Raw genomic sequence first — 21,571 nt, 5'->3', positions numbered from 1 at the left:
CTTTCACAAAATGTAACCTTGACTGTTATCAAAGGATAAAGAACCTGCCAAATTACTCCATTTCTCCATCTAAGTTATTGACAAGGTTCATAATTCCTTTTGCTGGAGGAAACTATTAGAGAAAGAATGTTAGCTGCTTCTTGATTTAGCAGTAGATCAGTTTTGTAAGAAAAGCATTCTGCCACTTCTTTCTTTGGTGGCATTTATCATTTTCCTAGCTTCTTTTGTTGAAGAGATCAGGGAATTCTACAGCCTTGTCAGGGAGGCTCCTTTCAAATTGCCTAGAGAATACTCATTATTCTATCCTATAAATCCTTCTACTGTGTTATCTTTATTTGAGTTACTCTCTTTGAACCTTTCAAAGTTTAGCATTGTTTATATCTCCCTGGCCTTATGGCAAAGATGTATATGCATTTCAACTGTCACAATAAATTATATATTCCTTCATGTGGCTGAAACTACAGTTGTACTGCTAAATCCACTGTTCCTTCTCTTGCTTTTTCCCTAGAGCTATGTTTGGGAGCTGCAGAGATAAGTGATCCAATAGATTACAAACATCATTGAAACTTCTTATGATTTTGACAAGTAATAGATAACATGCAAGTGAAAGTGAAAGTAAAGTCTCTCAGTCTTGTCCGACTCTTTGTGATCCCATAGACTGTAGCCTACCAGGCTCTTCCGTCCATGGGATTTTCTGGGCAAAAGTACTGGAGTGGGTTGCCATTTCCTTCTCCAGGGAATCTTCCCATCCCAGGAATTGAACCCATGTTTCCCGCATTGCAGGCAGATGCTTTACCCTCTAAGCCACCAGGGAAGTCATGCAAGTCATGGGCAAAAATGATTTTGCTTTTGCTCTCAGAAACTAATTCTATGACAGAGAGCCAGTGCACAAATTACACTTCAGCTATTTGTCATTCTTTTTTTTTTTTTTACCTTAGTTTATATACTACCAACTCTTGTTAGTCACACAACAGAAAATGGCAGTAGCATTTTCAAGCCATATTTTCATTCTTTCCTTTTATTCATATGAATGATTGCTTTTAATTTAATAGTTGGTTTTATGGTGACATATGGCATTAGACAGAGATTTCAGTTATTGGAACCAATTGAGAACTAGCCTTAGAATGATATCACTATTAATTATTACATAATTTCTAAATTAACTTTCTAGTTAGCTCCCTACTTGCCAAAGGGGAGTAACAATAACCTTTACCATGGAAAATAAATTGATATTATTTTGATTTCTACCTGAAGAAATTAACAAAAATATAACTCAGTAAAACAAAGACAGTGGAGATTAGTGGTTAGAGTACAAGGTACAGAGTCATATTATACAGATCGCCTAAGTAAATTATATAGTTGAATTTCAGCTCAGTCATTTATTAGCTCTGTGACCTTGTTCAAGTTATCTAATCTTTTTTTAAAAGACTTCATCTGTAAAATGAAAATTATAATACTACTAGATGACCATAGAGTTGTATTTTTTTTTTAATTTGCTATATGGAAATATCTTAGGAGATTCATGACACAAAGTGAGTGTTTGACAAATTTGACTATATTTATTTTACGTTGATATTATAAATGTTAATGCAAGTTAGCTAGAGATTAACACAGAGATATTATAAGGCACAATATTTCATAGCAAGTACTCAACTTTGATGCCGGCTGTAATTTTAGAAACCACAGGACAGTTATCACAAGAAAAAAGCTTTCCCTTCATTCTTCTTCATGATTTCCTCCAATTTTCTTAAACACAATTTTTTTTTTTATCAATTTTGACAAATATACTGCTAGTCCATATAAACTCTATAAGAAGGAAAATTCCATAGAATTGCTATTCTAATTTCATGGTGGTATTATTTCTGATGGTTTTCTTTCTTTAATTTTTATGTATTTATTTTGAGTTCTATAGCCAATTGCAACAGATGTTTGGTAGAGTCTCCCCACCACACACACACCAACAAGCAAATCTCAGGACACGATAGTGACATCCTATAATTTGAATCAATTCTGACACTATGTACCTGGAGAGAGCATCAGGTTCCACAGGTTAAATGTTACATTTTATACACCTGCCCTTCTCCCCCCCCCCCCCCCCCCGCCATCTTCTGATGCCAGTTGCAGGTCTAAGTTCTCACCTGCACTTCTAACCAATTGGCCTCAGAGATTCCCATGACCCCTTCCTTGGCTTCAATTAATTTGCTAATGCAACTAACAGAACTCAGAGAAACATTGTACTTAACTACATGTTTCTTTAAAGAAAAAAACAAAACTTTTTATTGGAGTATATTCAATTAAAAATGGGATAGCTTCAGGTGGACTGCAAAGGAACTCTGTCATACATATACAAGTATTCATAACAGGTTTCCTAAAAAGGAATATAACTCAAGAATAGCTAGATGGATGAGATATGAAGGGCAAGGTAAATGGAAAAGTCACAGAGCTTCCAGGCTCCCTCTCCAAATGTACACAGGCCTCTCTGAACCCCCTCCATTGGGATTTTTATGAAAGCTTCATTACATGGGCATGATTGAATAAATCACAGGTGATTGGAAATTGTTTCAATTTCCAGCCCCTCTGAGAGTTCCAACCCTCTAATTACAGCTTGACAATCAGCACCAATCTTTCAGCTAGGTCTAGAATTCACCTCATTAACATAAAAAGGAAAAAAAAAAGAACCTTTATGCTGTTATCACTTAAAAAATTTCAAGGGTTTTAGAAACTCTGTGCCAGAAAAAGAGGACAAATAAAATACATATATATTTTTTATAAATCACAATATAACAGCATCCTAATATATTTCGATGAATTTAAAAGGAAGCATGAGCTAGAAACACTAAAAAACATGTATTGCTTAAAAATTTCTAAATAAAAAAGTAATAAAACTTTTGTTTCAAATAAGGATGCAGAATATTTATGGTGAATTATCTAGAAACAATTCATCAAGTGTTTGGTATGCATGCTTACCACAGTCAGACTCTTATATAGTTAATTTGCCAATTATGTATAAGTGTTGATATAGACTTCGAAAATACAGGTTTTGATACAACTTTGAACATATATAGTAAATGTTATATGATCTGTTACTTTAAAGAAGATTGAATCTCATTGAATAGTTTTGAAATACTCATTGGACTTTATAAGCCATCCACCTTTAAAGCTAGTTTTAATTATAATGATGGTAGACTGTGGTGTATAGAGACATGAGTATGAAAATCATTGATGTTCTCCAGGAAAGACTTCAAGATACAAACAAAAGCAATGATTACAAATGTTAATGAATAAATAGAGGGAAAGGTCAGTTTTCATTTCAATACCAAAGAAAGGCAATGCCAAAGAATGCTCAAACTACTGCACAATTGCACTCATCTCACATGCTAGTAAAGTAATGCTCAAAATTCTCCAAGCCAGGCTTCAGCAATACGTGAAACGTGAACTTCCAGATGTTTAAGCTGGTTTTAGAAAAGGCAGAGGAATCAGAGATCAAATTGCCAACATCCACTGGATCATCGAAAAAGCAAGAGAGTTCCAGAAAAGCATCTATTTCTGCTTTATTGACTAGGCCAAAGTCTTTGACTGTGTGGATCACAATAAACTGTGGAAAATTCTGAAAGAGATGGGAATACCAGACCATTTGACCTCTCTCTTGAGAAACCTGTATGCAGGTCAGGAAGCAACAGTTAAAACTGGACATGGAACAACAGACTGGTTCCAAATAGAAAAAGGAGTATGTCAAGGCTGTATATTGTCACCCTGCTTATTTAACTTATATGCAGAGTACATCATGAGAAACACTGTGCTGGAAGAAACATAAGCTGGAATCAAGATTGCCGGGGGAAATATCAATAACCTCAGATATACAAATGACACTACCCTTATGGCAGAAAGTGAAGAAGAACTAAAGAGCCTCTTGATGAAAGTGAAAGAGGAGAGTGAAAAAGTTGGCTTAAAGCTCAATGTTCAGAAAACTAAGATCATGGCATCTGGTCCCATCACTTCATGGCAAATAGATGGGGAAACAGTGTCAGACTTTATTTTTGTGGGCTCCAAACTCACTGCAGATGGTGATTGCAGCCATGAATTTAAAAGACGCTTACTCCTTGGAAGTAAGGTTATGGCCAACATAGACAGCATATTTAATAGCAGAGACATTACTTTGCCAACAAAAGTCCGTCTAGTCAAGGCTATAGTTTTTCCAGTTGTCATGTATGGATGTGAGAGTTGGACGGTGAGGAAAGGTGAGCACTGAAGAATTGATGCTTTTGAACTGTGGTGTTGGAGAAGACTCTTGAAAGTCCCTTGGACTGCAAAGAGATCCAATCAATCCATCCTAAAGGAGATCAATCCTGGGTGTTCATTGGAAGGACTGATGTTGAAGCTGAAACTCCAATACTTTGGCCACCTCATACGAAGGGTTGACTCATTGGAAAAGACCCTAATGCTGGGTAGGATTGAGGGCAGGAGGAGAAGGGGACGACAGAGGATGAGATGGTTGGATGGCATCACTGACTCGATGGACATGGGTTTGGGTAGACTTTGGGAGTAGGTGATGGACAGGGAGGCCTGGCGTGTTGCAATTCATGGGGTCGCAAAGAGTCAGACACGACTGAGCAACTGAACTGAACTGATGCAACAAAGGGCCTTTTAACATTTTTCATATATTGAAGAAGAAGAAGTGAAATAAGCCAAAGTATGTATTTGTGTGCACATGCATATATATAATTTATAGTTTTATAGGTATCTCTTCTTCAAGAAAGACTTTGGTCTTTCTCCTTTGTCTTAACATCTAATAATTTAATTGTAACTTCCTTCCTTCTCATCTTTTCACCAATCTGATTGTTCATTACATTGTCACCAGGGTGATCTAAAAGGTGACTTATACCAAAGCAGAATTGAAAAACATGATCCCTAGAAGTGTATAAGATAGTCATTTTATAGAATGAGAAAAATCACAGTAAAGTAAGTTCTAAAATAGAGCTAAGAAAAATATTAAACTGACACAAGTCAGAGAAATAGGAGGAAGACAAAAAATCAAGATCAATTTCCAGTAGTCATGTATAGATGTGAGAGTTGGACTATATAGAAAGATGTGTGCTGAAGAATTGATGCTTTTGAACTATGGTGTTGGAAAAGACTCTTGAGAGTCTCTTGGACTTCAAGGAGATCCAACCAGTCCATTCTAAAGAGATCAGTCCTGAATATTCACTGGAAGGACTAATGCTAAAGCTGAAACTCCAATACTTTGGCCACCTGATGAGAAGAACCGACTCAGTGGAAAATATCCTGATTCTGGGAAAGATTGAAGGCAGGAGGAGAAGGGGACGACAGAAGATGAGATAGTTACTTAGTTCAGGGCGTTGGTGATGGACAGGGAAACCTGGTGTGCTGCAGTCCATGGGGTTGCAAAGAGTCAGGCACGACTGAGCAACTGAACTGAACTGAAGAGAACAAACAATAGAGATAAAAGACATACAAGGGGAAATTTTCCTCTCAGGAAACCTAGTCTTCTGATAAGAGTTATAAATATATATAATTTTCTTTACAAAATTAACACACATTCCTATTATAACTCCAAGGCCTAGAAATAAACAGCATTTGAAGTATCTTAATAAAAAATCACTTGGTGTCAGAAACATAAAAAGTGATTGTAAAAAATCTTATAGTTCTAACACTGTAGTTATAAAACAACTGTAAATGTAAAATATGTAACTACACATGTAATATGTATTTTTATTGTTTAAATAATTTATGAATTTTAATAAATATTGATATTAGAAAATTTTAAAATATGTTAAAAAGATTAAATATTAAGGTGATCAAAACATCACTCTTTTTTATAATTATGTATAGAGTCACTTCCTAAGTCAAGTTGGCTTTAGGAAGAATCACTTCAAAAAAAGCTAGTGGAGGTGATGGAATTCCAGCTGAGCTACTTCAAATTCTAAAAGATGATGCTGTGAAAGTGCCACACTCAATATATCAGCAGATTTGGAAAACTCAGCAGTGGCCACAGGACTGGAAAAGGTCAGTTTTCATTCCAATCCCAAAGAAAAGCAATGCCAAAGAATATTCAAACTACCACACAATTGCACTCATCTCACATGCTAGCAAAGTAATGCTCAAATTTCTCCAAGTGAGGTTTCAACACTGTATGAACAAAGAACGTCCAGATGTTCAAGCTGAATTAAGAAAAGGCAGAGGAACCAGAGATCAAATTGCCAACATCTGTTGGATCATCGAAAAAACAAGAGAGTTCCCCAAAAAATCTACTTCTGCTTCATTGACTATGCTAAAGCCATTGACTGTGAGGATCACTACAAACTGGAAAATTCTTCAAGAGATGGGAATACCAGACCACCTTACCTGTCTCCTGAGAAACCTGTATGCAGCTGAAGAAGGAACAGTTAGAACTGGACATGTAACAATGGAGTGGTTCAAACTGGGAAAACAGTATGTCAAAGCTGTAAATTTTAACCCTGCTACTTTAACTTATATGCAGAGTACGTCATGCAAAATGCCAAACTGGATGAACCACAAGTTAAAGTCAAGATTTCAGGGAGAAATATCAATAACCTCAAATATTCAGTAACACCATCCCTATGGCAGATAGTGAGGAAGAACTGAAGAGCCTCTTGATGAAAGTGAAAGAGGAGAGTGAAAAACCTGGCTTAAACTCATCATTCAAATAGCAAAGATCATGGTGTCCAGTCCCATCACTTCATGGCAGATAGATGGGAAACAATGGAAACCGTGACAGACTATTTCCATGGGCTCCAAATCACTGCAGATGGTGACTGTAGCCATGAAATTAAAAGACACTTGCTCCTTGGAAGAAAAGCTATCAATCCAGACAGCATATTAAAAGGCAGAGACATTACTTAGCCGACAAAGGTCTGTGTAGTTAAAGCTATAGTCTCTCCAGTAGTCATGTATGGATATGAGAGTTGACTATAAGGAAAGTTGAGTGTCAAAGAATTGATGCTTTTAAACTGTGGTGTTGGAGAAGACTCTTGAGAGTCCCTCGGACTGCAAGGAGATCTAACTAGTCCTGAATATTCACTGAAAGGACTGATGATGAAGCTGAAGCTCCAATACTTTGGCCACTTGATAAGAAGAACTGACTCATTAGGAAAGGCCTTAATGCTGGGAAAGTTTGAAGATAGGAGGAGAAGGGGATGTCAGAGGATGAGATGGTTGGATGGCATCACCAACTCAGTGGACATTAGTGTGAGCAAGCTCTGGGAGTTGGTGATGGACAGCAAAACCTGGTGTGCTGCAGTCCATGGGGTCGCAAAGAGTCAGACGTGACTGAGTGACTGAACTGAACTGAATACAGTCATATGTTGTTGGATTTAGCAATATTTTTAATGAATTAAGCATAATTTAATTGACATTTAGAAATTTCTCTGTCATGTAATATGGAAAAAAATGGTTTTGTGTTTCTGTACTTTATAAAATCTGGAGACCAATAAAATACATTCTAATAAATGCAAGATTTTATGAATATTCTCTTTCTTTAAATGATGGACATACTTTTAAAGGAAAGGTAATTTTGACAAAAGTAGATAAAGTTACAATTTACTTAAAGCTGTTAAAATTTAGAACTGTTCTTTGAAAAGTGATAAAAATAATAGTTATCAAGAAATCCTTAAGTATATATGTCTTACTTACTTTAATATAGTTATTAAAACTAATCATCTCATCATATTTTCAACTGTCCAGTCATAAAACTGATATTTCTAGGAGTTTTCACAAGGTACTTTACTCACTTTCCTAATTACTAGAAAGAAGTTCTAGACAATGTAAATTTACTGTGTGCTCAGTTGCTCAATTCTGCCCAACTCTGCCATCCTATGGGTTGTAGCCCTCCAGGCTCTTCTGTTCAAAGGATTATCTCAGCAAGAATAGTAGTGGAGGTTGCAATTTCTTCCCTCAGAGAATCTTCCCAATACATAAATTGAACCTACGTCTTCTGAATCTCCTGCATTGGCAGGCAGATTCTTTACCAATGAGCCACCTGGGAAGACCACATAAATGTAGTGGTGGTTTAGTCACTAAGCCATGTCCAACTTTTTGCAGCCTTATGGACTGTGGCCCACTAGGTTCCTCTGCCATTGGATTTTCCAAGCAAGAGTACTGGGTTGGGTTGCCATTTCCTTTTCCAGGGGATCTTCCCCACCCAGGGATTGAACTAGGGTCTTCTGAATTGCAGATAGAATCTTTACCAACTGAGCCATAAAAGAAGCCCATACATAAATGTAGAACTGGATCTAAAATTTTGTTGACATATAATTATGTCTATATGTAGATACAGACTAACATAAAAATAGTCATAATACCACACATCAAGGTGACCAGACATTCTTTCTAAACATACATTAGTTTCTGTTTAATTTCCTTGTTTTCAGACAATAATAGAAATAATAAATTTATACTGTCATTATTAAATGAAATAATTTTGTCATATCTTTCTACTTTACAGTAAGAAAAGTGTTTCTGAAATGTCTTCACACTTATTAGTGCAATCTAAACTTTCTGAAGCCACTTTACTAGATAAAATTACTAAGTCTTTCCAAGGATGGCAATTCAATTGCTAGCTTAACAAAACAACTGCATTTAGAATCTAAATAAACTGGAGATACTCATGGAAATAACCAGGGCAACATCTTTCACATACACTATGTAAGATATAAATTTGGAGTTTCAATAATTTAGAAAATATTGGCATAAATATACAGAGAATTTTAATTACCAACCTAAAAGAGAATTAATCCATTATAGAATTAATTATTATAGAATTAATAGAATTAATTATAGAATTAATAGAATTATGTGAATTATAGAATTCATATAGAATTAATGATTAATAATTCTATAATTCATATAGAATTATATGAATTATAATGAATTATAATTATAATGAATTCTATATTCATATAGAATTAATGATTAATAATTCTATAATTCATATAGAATTATTCATATAATTCTATAATTCATATAATTAATAATTATAATTCATTAATAATATGAATTAATGAATTCATATAGAATTCATATAGAATTAATTCATTATAGAATTAATCCATTATATGCACTTCTCTTGCTTTATTCTTTTTCTCTCCACTATATAATTCATTTCTGTTTCTTTTTAACATATCCAAATCCGACATGTCTTTATGGCAAAATATCAGAACTCACCTTCCTCTAGAATTTTAAACTGGCTAAACCTGTTTTCCCCTTCATGGATCACAGCCTTGTTATGGCGAAGGGGCTTGTGTAACTCAGTGAAGCTATGAAACAGGCCATGTAGGGCCACCAAGACAGAGGGATCAAAGTGGAGAGTTCTGACAAAATATGGTTCACTGGAGGAGGGATGGCAAACCACTCAAGGATTCTTGCCGTGAGAACCCCATAAACCCTATGGGAAGAGGCAAAGAGATATGAAACCAGAAGATGAGCCCACCAGGTCAGAAGGTGTCCATTATGCTACTGGGGAAGAGCAGAGGGTAATTACTAATAGCTTCAGAAAGAATGAAGAGGCTGGGCCAAAGCAAAAATGATACTCAGTTGTGGATGTGCCTGGTGGTTAAAGTAAAGTTCAATGCTGTAAATAACAATATTGCATAGGATTCTGGAATGTTAGGTCCATGAAACAAGGTAAAATTGGATGTAATCAAACAGGAGATGGCAAGAGTGGACATCAACATCTTAGGAATCAGTGAACTAAAATGGACAAGGATAGGCGAATCTAATTCAGATGACCATTATATCTACTACTGTGGACAAGAATCCCTTAGAAGAAATAGAGTAATCCTCACAGTCAATAAAAGAGTCCAAAATGCAGTACTTGGGTACAATCTCAAAAACAAAAAAAAAATGACCTCCATTTGTTTCCAAGGCAAACCATTCAACATCACAGTAATCCAAGTCTATGCTCCAACCACTGATGCTGAAGAAGCTGAAGTTGATCAGTTCTATGAAGACCTACAAAACCTCCTAGACTAACACCAAAAAAAAAAAAAAATGTCCTTTTCATCAGAGAGGATTCGAATACAAAGGTAGAAAGTCAAGAGATTCCTAGAGTAACAGGCAGGTTTGGCCATGGAGTACAAAATGAAACAGGGAAAAGACTAAGGGTTTTGTCAAGAGAACACACTGGTCATAGAAAGCACCCTTTTGCAACAACACAGTAGACATCTCTCCACATGGACATCACCAGATAGTCAATACCAAAGTCAGATTGTTTATATTTTTTGCAGCTGAAGATGAAGACATTCTATACAGTGAGCAAAAACAAGACCTGAAGCTGACTGTGGCTCAGATCATGAGCTTCTTATTGCAACATTCAGTCTTAAATTGAAGAAAGTAGGGAAAACCACCAGGCCATTCAGGTATGACCTAAATCAAATTACTTATGATTATATAGTGGAGGTGACAAACAGATCCAACAGATTATATCTGTTAGACAGAATGCCTGAAGAACTATGGATGGATATCCATTACATTGTACACAAGGCTGAAGCCAAAATCATCCCAAGTAAAAATAAATGCAAGAAGTCAAAGTGGTTGTCTGAGGAAACTTTGCAAACAGCTAAGGAAATAAAAGCAAAGGAGAAAGGGAAAGATATGCACAACTGAATGCCGAGTTACAGAGAAGAGCAAGGAGAGGTAAGAAGACCTTCTTGAATGAGCAGTGCAAAGAAGTTGAGGAAAATGATAGAATGGGAAAGACTGGAGGTCTTTTAAAGAAAATTGTAGATATCCAATGAACACTGCATGCAGGGATGGACATGATAAAGACAGAAACAGTAAGGACTTAGCATATGCAAAAGAGATTAAGAAGAGGTGGCAAGAATACACAGAAGTACTATACAAAAAATCTCTTGATCTGGATAACCATGATGGTGTGGTCACTCACCTAGAGCCAGACATTCTGGAATGTGAAGAACTAAAGATCCTCTTAATGAAAATGAAAGAGGAGGTGAAAAAGTTGGCTTAAAACTCAACTTTCAGAAAACTAAGATCATGGCATCTGGTCTCATCACTTCATGGCAAATAGATGGGGAAACAGTGAGACGCTTTATTTTTGGGCTCCAAAATCACTGCAGATGGTGACTGCAGCCATGAAATTAAAAGACGCTTACTCCTTGGAAGAAAAGTTATGACCAGCCTAGACAGCATAGTAAAAAGCAGAGACATTATTTTGCCAACAGAGGTCCATTTAGTGAAAGCTATGGTTTTTCCAGTAGTCATGTATTGATGTGAGAGTTGGACTACAAAGAAAGCTGAGCACCGAAGAGTTGATGCTTTTGAACTGTGGTGTTGGAGAAGACTCTTGAGAGTCCCTTGGAGGGCAGGGAGATCAAACTAGTCCATCCTAAAGAAGATCAGTCCTGGATATTCATTGGAAGGACTGATGTTGAAGCTGAAACTACAGTATTTTGGCCACCTGATGAGAAGAACCAACTCATTGGAAAAGACCCTGATGCTGGGAAAGATTGAAGACAGAAGGAGAAGGGGACGACACAGGATGAGGTGGATGGCAATCACTGACTCAGTGGACATGAGTTTGAGTAAACTCCAGGAGTTGTTGATGGACAGGGAGGCCTGGGGTGCTGCAGTTCATGGGGTCGCAAAGAGTTGGACACAACTGTGCGACTGAACTGAACTGAACTGAACTGATCTGATTACTTACAAACCCAGTTTTGGTGATGGAATTCTATCTGAACTATTTAAAATACTAAAAGAAGTTCTTGTTAAAGTGTTGCACTCAATATGCCAGCAAATTTCGAAAACTCAGCAGTGGCCACAAGGCTGTAAAAGGTCAGTTTTCATTCCAATCCCAAAGAAGCATAGTGTCAAAGAATGTTCAAACTACAGTACAGTTGTGTTTATTTCACATGCTCCTGAGGTTATGCTCAAAATCCTTCAAGTTAGGTTTCAACAGTACATGAACAGAGAACTTCCAGATATATAATCTAGATTTAGAAAAAGCAGAGGAACCTGAGATCAAATTGCCAACATTTGTTGAATCCTAGAGAGATTTACTAATGGTTCCAGTAAAATACCTACTTCTTCACTGACTACACTAAAGCCTTTGACTATGTGGATAACAACAAACTGTGGAAAGTTCTTAAAGAGATGGGAATACCAGACCACCTTACCTGTTTTCTGAGAAACCTGTATGCTTGTCAGGAAGCAACAGTTAAAACTGAACATGGAATAAGTGACTGGTTCCAAATTGGGAAAGGAGTATGTCAAGGTGACAAGTATATTGTCACCCTGTTTGTTTAACTTATATGCAGAGTACATCATGCAAATGCCAGGGTGGATGAATCACAAGCTGGAATCAAGATTGCTAGGAGAAATATCAACAATATATATCTTTATATAGATATATATAATATATATAGTATATATAATATATATTATAGTATATATATTTATAGAAAATACAATATAAAATGTAATTAATATGTAATTATAATATAATATATACAATATATGATGCATATATATTTATATATATTTATTATATATATATATAGAATCTTCTTCATGAGAAAATTTTTGAGGGCTAATGAGAAATTTCCTGTCTTCATTTATTCATTATGTGTATCATAATGTCACATACACAAAAAGTATTCAGTAAATATTCTGCATCTTTCCTGAAAGAAAATAATGAAATAATTTTCCTAGTTTGCTCAAGTATATTTTAAAAATTTGATGTATTAAATTATGAGCTTTAAGCATTTTCTGAAAAGAAACATTGTTCAAATAAATCTAGAAGTATTGAAAATGCTCCTTTGCAAAATCTATAGAATGTGCAACACCAAAAATGAATTCTAATGCAAAGATTGTAACTATGGACTTAGGGCAATAATGATGTGTCATTGTAGGTTCAGGGAGTAGAACAAATGTACTCTTCTGAATGTTACGGTGGAGAATACTGTCCATGGTCTTCTGTGGTTGCCCAGCGTAAAGAATCCACTTGCAATGCAGGTGATGAGGGTTTGATCCCTGAGTCAGGATGATCCCCTGGAGGAGGAATGGCAACCCACTCCAGTATTCTTGCTGGGAAAAATGCCATGGAGAGAGGAGCCCATGGGATCCCAAAAAGTCAGACATGACTGGGACTGAACATGCATGCTGTCCATGTGTGGGGCAGGGGTATATTGGAACTCTGTATATTTTCTGCACAATCTGTTGTGAATCTAAAAATAACCTAAAAATAAAGTTTATTAAAAATTGTTAACTAGTAATTACAGGCATCATCACTATGTTAACAATTATAGGTAAACTAATCAAAAAGTTGTAAAAATAAAAATTAAACAAATTTCATATATATATATATATATTTCCCTATAAATAATAATGGGATATCTCTTAATGAGGAAAATATAACCATTAATAAAATTAAATAACAATTTAAATGCAATTTTTAAGAATTCCTATGTGATAGATATTTAATCAGTATAAATACATGAAGTAGAAAAAAAATGCTCTATATTTGCTTAAATATAAAGAAATACCTTATATTGATTAATGACTTTCACATATAGAATGTTTCTTGTTAGAATGGAAAAGTTCAAATAAAACTTTGAGTTTTGAAGATTAAAGTATGAGTTAAAAAGGTAGATATAAAAATGTTCACTATGAAGGGGTGTTTAGCATAGTATTATTTCTGAGTTCCCTGTAAAAATATGATTTCCACATACTCTTTCCATCATAATATGGAACTTATTCTTATAGGTAAATCTGAGCCAATTTGAGAAAAAGACTGTAATATAAACTCAAAATTATATATAAAACTTACATGCTTTGTGAAATTTCTGCTTAACATCATGAATGGTAGATTTTTGTGTCACCTGAAAAATAGAATGATTAAGAAAAGTATTCATTTGTTTGCTTCATATTCATTTAATAAGAAAAGGTTTGTTTAACATGTTTAAAATATAAAATAAGTACAAAATGTCTAGTTTTTTGTTTAGCTCTCTAGTCTATATCTCTGACAGTTTTGAAAAATTGCCTCTTTATGGCTTTTGCCAAAGTTTTGTATTTATATATAACAACAATAATGTAATGATGAGGTCATCCAAATTTTTATTTCAAAATTTATTTTTATTAATTTTCTCTGCCTGTGATATTGTTTCTGATTTCCATATTGGTGGGGCTATCAATTAAAAGTATGAATGAATTCAAATGAAATAAAGTAAAAGAGTTATCAGAGGAATCCAGGGATATAAAATTTATTTACACAGACAAAAGAGGGAAATATTTACTTTGGAATATCATGTAAAAAAAAAAATATTCTAAGCCTCATAGTTATGTTTTTAAAATTTTCACCCAAAGGTGCCATAGAACTATCAAAAATCTGTTAGATATCTTTTTTGGTTGTTTAAGTATATTATTATTATTTGGTCCTAATCTACAGAAATTAAATCTTTCCAGTGTTAGAAAAGGGCTTCCAAGTGGCACAGTAAAGAATCTGCCTGCCAATGCAAGAGATGCAAGAGACACAGGCTCTATCCCTGGGTCAGGAAGAACCTCTGGAGTAGAAAATGGCAAAAACAACAAAAAGGAGAAAAGTGTGGCAGAGGATAATTAGTTAACATTACCAACTCAATGGACAACAATCTGAGCAAACTCAGATAGTAAAGGACAGGGAAGTGTGGTGTGCTGCAGTCACAGAGTTGGACATGACCTAGCAACTAAACAATAACTACAAAATTGTTAGAAAAGAGAATAAGGGAAAATGTTTCTTCATCTACATAGGAAAATTCATTAGGATAAGAGTTTTATCAAAACATCTCAAACCATCACAGTACTTTCTTACTTTCTGACTCAGTCCCTAGACAGCTTGCAAATTGAAATTCCCCTCTGCTTCTGATTTCTCTGTGGCTTAGGAAAACCCAACAATCCTTCAAGGTCTATGTCAAAGGCATTTTCATGTTCATACAAGTCAAATATATTTCCTTTCTCTAAACAAATATAGAATATTGTGTGCATGGTTTATTTTAGTTTTTGCTACACTAAAATCTTCTTATGGCTATTTTGAGAGAACTAAAGGAAAAAAAATGTCCAAAGGGAAGGTATATAATAATATTAATATTTTAGGCAGTTATTAATGAAATTATTATATTTAATATTGCATTAAAAATCAAAAGCATAACAAAGAGTACATTTCTTTTACTATATTCCATTCCCTCTTGTAACCAAGTGTGACAAACCATTCAGAATTTTTTCTTATTTTTTCTATGTTTCTAGTTTACTAAACCAGAAAGTTTCAAGCACTAAAGAATGATATTTTTTCCATTTGTGTTATGTTTTAAATAACAAAAGAAACCTAAAGTATTCTGTTAGTGGGAAATTTTAAATCCTTCATATCATTGTCTTTTCTAAATGTTGGAAAATATTTGAAAATTTTAGAGGATAACATATATTTATATGCTTAAACATATCGTTTTAATTTTGATTATTAAACTTTGATATTTGAATTATATTTTTAAAGGTGATGGTTTGTTTTAACAATATTCACTCCACTATTTCATTGTTGTTTAATAACTGTAAATAACATTAAATAACAAAGTACCATTATATGTCGTGGCCTCTGACAAAGATGCCTAAGATCCATATATTATTCTCTAGAGTAACAAATATTTGTTCATCAGTCTTTTCAAGAGCCATCTATTTAAAAACACAATAATATATAATATAGTAATAATTTTCATGATTAACAACTCCTGAGTTACAGTTCACTGTAGGCTCAGCTCCCGCTGTTTGAGGGCACATAATCTTGACAGTGTGGATTACAACAAACTGTGGAAAATTCTTAAAGAGATGGGAATAACAGACCACTTGCCTCCTGAGAAATCTGTATGCAGGTCAAGAAGCAACAGTTAGAACTGGGCATGGAACAACAGACTGGTTCCAAATAGGAAAAGAGGTACTTCAAGACTGTATCCCGTCACCCTGCTTATATAAATAGAGTACATCATGAGAAATGCTGGACTGGATGAAGCACAAGCGGTAAGCAAGTTTGCCGGGAGAAATATCAATAACCTCAGATTTGCAGATGACACCAAACTTATGGCAGAAAACGAGAGAAAAAACTAAAGAGCCTCTTGATGAAAGTGAAAGAGGAGAGTGAAAAAGTTGGCTTAAAACTCAACATTCAGAAAACGAAGATCATGGCATCTGGTCCCATCACGTCATGGCAAATAGATGGGGAAACAGTGTCAGACTATTTTGGGGGGCTCCAAAATCACTACTGATGGTGACTGCCCCCATGAAATTAAAAGACATTTATTCCTTGGAAGAAAAGTTATGACCAACCTAGGCAGCATATTAAAAAGCAGAGATATTACTTTGCCAAAAAAGGTCTGTGTAGTCAAAGCTTTGATTTTTCCAATAGTCATCTATGGATGTGAGAGTTAGACTATAAATAAAGCTGAGAGCCGAAGAATTGATGCTTTTGAAGTGTGGTGTTGGAGAAGACTCTTGAGAGTCCTTTGGACTGCAAGGAGATCCAACCAGTCCATCCTAAAGGAAATCAGTCCTGAATATTCATTGGAATGACTGATCTTGAAGCTGAAACTGCAATATTTTGGCCACCTGATGTGAAGAACTGACTCATTTGAAAAGACCCTGATGCTGGGAAAGATTGAAGACAGGAGGAGAAGGGGACGACAGAGGATGAGATAGCTGGATGGCATCATCGACTCAATGGACATGAGTTTGAGTAAGCTCCGGGAGTCGGTGATGAACAGAGAAGCCTGGTGCACTGCAGTCCATGGAGTTGCAGAGTCGAACACGAGTGAACTACTGAAATGAACTGAACTGAATCTTGTGTATACATGCTAGTGGTTCTAACAGTCCATGCAATCCTTGAAGACAATTATCTGGTGTATCGTAGTTTGTGTTTCAACATGCAGCATATCATACAGCATATAATAAAGTGTTAGGTCACTTTTGTTGAAGTGAAAAATAAAGCTGTGAGTAAAAATTTGCATGAAAACAGAAGCCCCTTGATCTGATATGAAAAATCTTTCACAAGTAGATTACTATGGAAAAGCTGTATGCTTTGTTTTTCAAACCAGCATACAGTAAATGAATATCTTCTAACTTGGTGTATACACATTTTTCCCCTGAATTTACAGACTTCCAAGACTAAATTATGGTACCCTGAAAAAAACCTGCTTGTGGAAAGTGGGTTATTATTACAAGCTTTTCACAAAATTTTAAATTTAATTTTTTATTGTTACATTTAAATTTCACTTGTTAAAAAAAAAATGCTGCTAACTTTGAATAAATCTTTGAGAACTTCCCTTTTCTAGAACAATTTTAGTCAAATACAGCAGAAAAATATATGATTAAACCATGAAATGATTCAGACAGTAAGTGTTGCTCAGTTAGCCACAAGATTGTGCTTGGTCAACTCTTTCAGTACTTTAGTTGTATTTAGAGCACAAAAGGAGGAAAATATGATCATTAATAGAGCATATAAGACTTTCTGATTACTAAATAAATGCCTCTGTAGATTCATTAAGAAATTTTTTCATAATAATTTCTACTTTTACCCAGTTTAAACAATGGCACCAACTATCTTTGCAATAATTTATTCATTTTTGTAAATAGGCATAATTAATTGTGCCTTTGGGAAAAAAAGTATTCTGTCATCTGAAATCCTAAAATTGTCTTCATTAATCTTTCTTTATAATCAGAGTGACTTAATCTTAAAATATTAAGTACACAAGGTAATTGATGTTTGTTAGTTGAACCAAAAATTTCTCTCTAAATTTCAACTAATCATAGTTGAGTTTTGTGTCATCATTACTTTTTTCAGCATTTAATTTGATGGACTTAGAAAAAATTTTTCACATTAAAGTGCAATTTAGGGTTTGCTTGAATTTCCCCCTTGTGAAGATACTGCAGTATTTCACACACAAAAAATTTTTTTCACTATTACTACTTTCTGAAACTTTGAAAGTGGTAATTCTTTTACTGTCTGAGCCACCAGGGAAGCTCTTTATATACTATAGTGGGTTATTTTAAAAAAGGTTTTGCAGTGTCAAAAAAAAAAATGCGCGTATACATACATGTATTTCAGATTTTATTATCATAGCAATTGGTTCTTTATATGTTAAAATAGCACATTGTCAAATATTTTTTAAAATATAAAAATAAGCATTAACACATAAATTCTTTAAAATTTTCACCAAAGAAAGTTTCAAAAAATATATTCTTCTGAATAATTTTCTTTTAAATAAATACTTAGCTCCCAGTAAATTATGTGTAAATATAAATTTTACTTAGAATTATAGCCTAGATATTATTTATTTTCTCATTACATATACATATATATAAGTATTGTAAATATAAGAGTAGAAAGAAAAGAATGGTTGAAAATATGACTTTGAGTATCTAATTTTATTCTATATAACTATTATATGATTGTAACATTGCAGACATAAGTACAATATCAATAACCACTCCAAAACTAACATTTAATTTTTGTAATCCTTCAATAAAATTAAATATCCTTTAGTGACTAGATTATTTATGTATAGTATCTATTACCAAGCCATTTCATTTCTATTTAATAGGAAAATAATAGTCTTTGCATATTATGTACTGAACAAACAGCTATTTCTATATATTTTTTCTGTCTTATAGCTTGATATTCTAACATATGGAAAATATGAAATAAAATGTAAAATTGCAACTAGAGTTTGATGCCCCATGAAAATACAAAAATAAATAAATAAATAGAAAGAAGTGTTTCATTTTATTAAATTAGAAAATAATGTGTTGAATTTTAAGACCACACAGTTTTTCATGGTGAATAGCATTTCTGGAATATTTTTTTAAATATATATTTTATTACCTAAGTGAGAATATTTTAGGAGTAAAGGAGACCATAAAGACCAATGAATTATAAGCATATTTGTGAAATTAATGTTTATGATTATTTCTTAGATGATGCTGGTTATGCTTTCCTATTGCAAGTTTGTGAAGTCAAAATAATCCTTGTACTCAGGGAAGTTTGCACTTAACTCTGTATTACCGAAATAAGGAAGCCCAAATCATGTTTAAATTAAGTGGTTTCCCCATACATATTGGAGGACTCTTTCAAATAAAATAGTATCACCTATGAGAAAACTAAGTAATCATTTAAAAAATCTATTATAAAAGCTAGTGATCAAATGACAATTATATTCCTTTCCAAATAATCAACACATATGGTTAATTAAATTAACTATATGAAGAAAACAGCAAATGATTGATATTCTGTTACTTATTAATTATTCAGCCTCATAATCATAGGGAAGAAACTATATATATATATATGTATATGCATTATCCAAATTAATGTATATTTATTTCTTTGACAAAGGTGATTTTTCCATAAATACAAAAATTCTACATCAATATGCAGTAGAATTGATGCTTTTGAACTGTGGTGTTGGAGAAGACTCTTAAGAGTCCCTTGGACTGCAAGGAGATCCAGCCAGTCCATCCTAAGGGAGATCAGTCCTGGGTGTTCATTGGAAGGACTGATGTTGAAGCTGAAACTCCAATACTTTGGCCACCTGATGCGAAGAGCTGACTCATTTGAAAAGACCCTTATGCTGGGAAGGATTGAGGTCAGGAGGAGAAGGGGACGACAGAGGATAAGATGGTTGGATGGCATCATTGACTGAATGGACATGAGTTTGGGTAAATTCCGGGAGTTGGTGATGGACAGGGAGGCCTGGCATGCTGTGGTTCATGGTGTCACAAAGAGTCGGACACGGCTGAGCGACTGAACTGAATGAACTGAACTGAACTACAGTTCATCAAAATGTAAATTCAGATAAAACTAAAGGGGAAATAAAATGTCCATATGATATATTTTAAATCTAGTTTGAATTTTCTTTATCTGAAATGTTTCAGGGCCACATTTAAATGATATAATTACCTAATAATTATCAGAATAAAATTCTTGGAAAAAGTAAGGATTTATGTGCTTAGTCACTCAGTCGTGTCTGACTCTTTGTGACCCCATGAACTGTAGCCTGCCCGGCTCCTCTGTCCATGAGGATTCTCCAGGCAAGAATACTGGAGTGGGTTGCTATGCCCTCTTCCATGGGATCTTGCCAACTCAGGGATCAAACCCAGGTATTCCACATTGCAGGCAGATTCTTTACCTTCTGAGCCACCAGGGAAGCCCAAGGATTTATAGTCTTTTGAAAAAATTTTGATTAAATTATAGTTGGTTATCAGTTATTGATTTTCAGTGACAATGACAAAGACATTTACCAAAGTTGCTTAGCCTTTAGTTGTAAAAGGAAAAGGTGATGTTTATGAATACTTCGATAAGTATTGCTATGAAATGTATGTTGAATAAAGGCTTAAATATAGTGAAAATACCAATGGAAGTGATAAGTAATAATGAGTTCAGCATTAGAAGTATCTATCATTCTGCATTATTTATATGTATATATGCTATTTATTGGTAATAAAAGTACACATTATTCTCTACTATTGTGCAGTGATAAAAATAGCCACAATGTTTTGCAAGTCCTCCCATCAAGAAGTGGGTTTATTGCCCTCAATGTTAAATTTAAGCTAGCCTTGCTATTTGCTTTAACCAAAAGCATGTGTTGAAAGTGAGACTGTGCAAATCATGAAGCTAAGATTCAAGAGGGCATGTATTTTCCATTCTTTCTGCTAACACCCTGATCAGCACCTTGTAATGGAACCTAAGTTAACTTCCCCAGTGATGACAGACATATGGCCCTGTTGCACCTTTTCCTAGAGCTCACTCCCAGATCAGTCACCTAGCTACCTGGCAGTGAGCTGCAAGTCTTTGACAGCCCAGGAGACATCATCAGAACTGTTGAACAGCTGTATGCTAAACTCCCAAACAGAATAAAGAAGTAAATAAATGGCTTTTGCATTGCTAAGTTTTAGAGTATTTGCTCTCAAGTGTTAAAGAGCTATTAAAAACATTAATCATGTAAGGAGGACAAGGAAAATAAATACCTACCTCACTTATTTCATTGTACAGGTTATAGACATTCAGAAGAGTGATGTTTACTTTTTATAAGTTTATATCAGATTTGTAAATCTCATGAGATATTAACTTTGTTGTATATTTTTTGGCTTTTTTGTACCGATGATGTTAAAGAGACATGTAGATTAATTTTGAAAAATACACTCAACTGTCAAATTCTATATACAAAAAATGAAAGTAATATGGTACCACTGTGAAATGTGCCATGTGTTTGTTTTTATAATTAATCTGAAACTACTCTTGACTCACATAAATATTTAACCTCAATATTTAAGATATTTAGTATTTGCTTTTGAAAGCTGCACAAGACAATAAAACTGAATTTCAGCAGAAGCTAAAGCAACACAATACCAAAAGCAATAACAAAAACAAAACCAAAAATGTATAATGCATAATGTCTTAAAATGTGAGATTATTCCCTTAAGATTCAAGGAAATCCCCATTTTAAGATTAATAGTATCTCTTGGAAAAGGAGTTGTTGTGGGTAACCTAATTTCTGAAAACATAGGA

At 34.3% G+C, this 21,571-nt stretch overlaps 1 protein-coding gene and 1 long non-coding RNA gene across 3 annotated transcripts in view; both read right to left on the bottom strand.

Annotated features, from left to right (window-relative positions):
* The window catches only part of TECRL (trans-2,3-enoyl-CoA reductase like), a 120,233-nt gene that overhangs the window by 71,231 nt on the left and 27,431 nt on the right, over positions 1-21,571 (bottom strand). For both annotated transcript variants that reach the window (XM_081505996.1, XM_081505910.1), the window contains exon 2: positions 13,820-13,871. In XM_081505996.1, the coding sequence (XP_081362122.1) occupies positions 13,820-13,871 (52 nt within the window). The remainder of the gene's footprint in view (positions 1-13,819; positions 13,872-21,571) is intronic.
* LOC145512347 (uncharacterized) lies at positions 1,012-6,523 on the bottom strand. Its single transcript, XR_014058488.1, has 2 exons — positions 6,359-6,523; positions 1,012-3,639 (listed from the first exon to the last, which is right to left on the bottom strand). It is a non-coding gene; the product is annotated as an uncharacterized LOC145512347 (long non-coding RNA).

Source organism: Giraffa tippelskirchi, chromosome 1, assembly GCF_054371585.1.
Source record: "Giraffa tippelskirchi isolate mGirTip1 chromosome 1, T2T-mGirTip1v1.2.pri, whole genome shotgun sequence".
Taxonomy (NCBI): Eukaryota; Metazoa; Chordata; class Mammalia; order Artiodactyla; family Giraffidae; genus Giraffa; species Giraffa tippelskirchi.
Note: the sequence above shows the minus strand (reverse complement) of the source record. Positions and strands in the feature narration are given on the sequence as shown.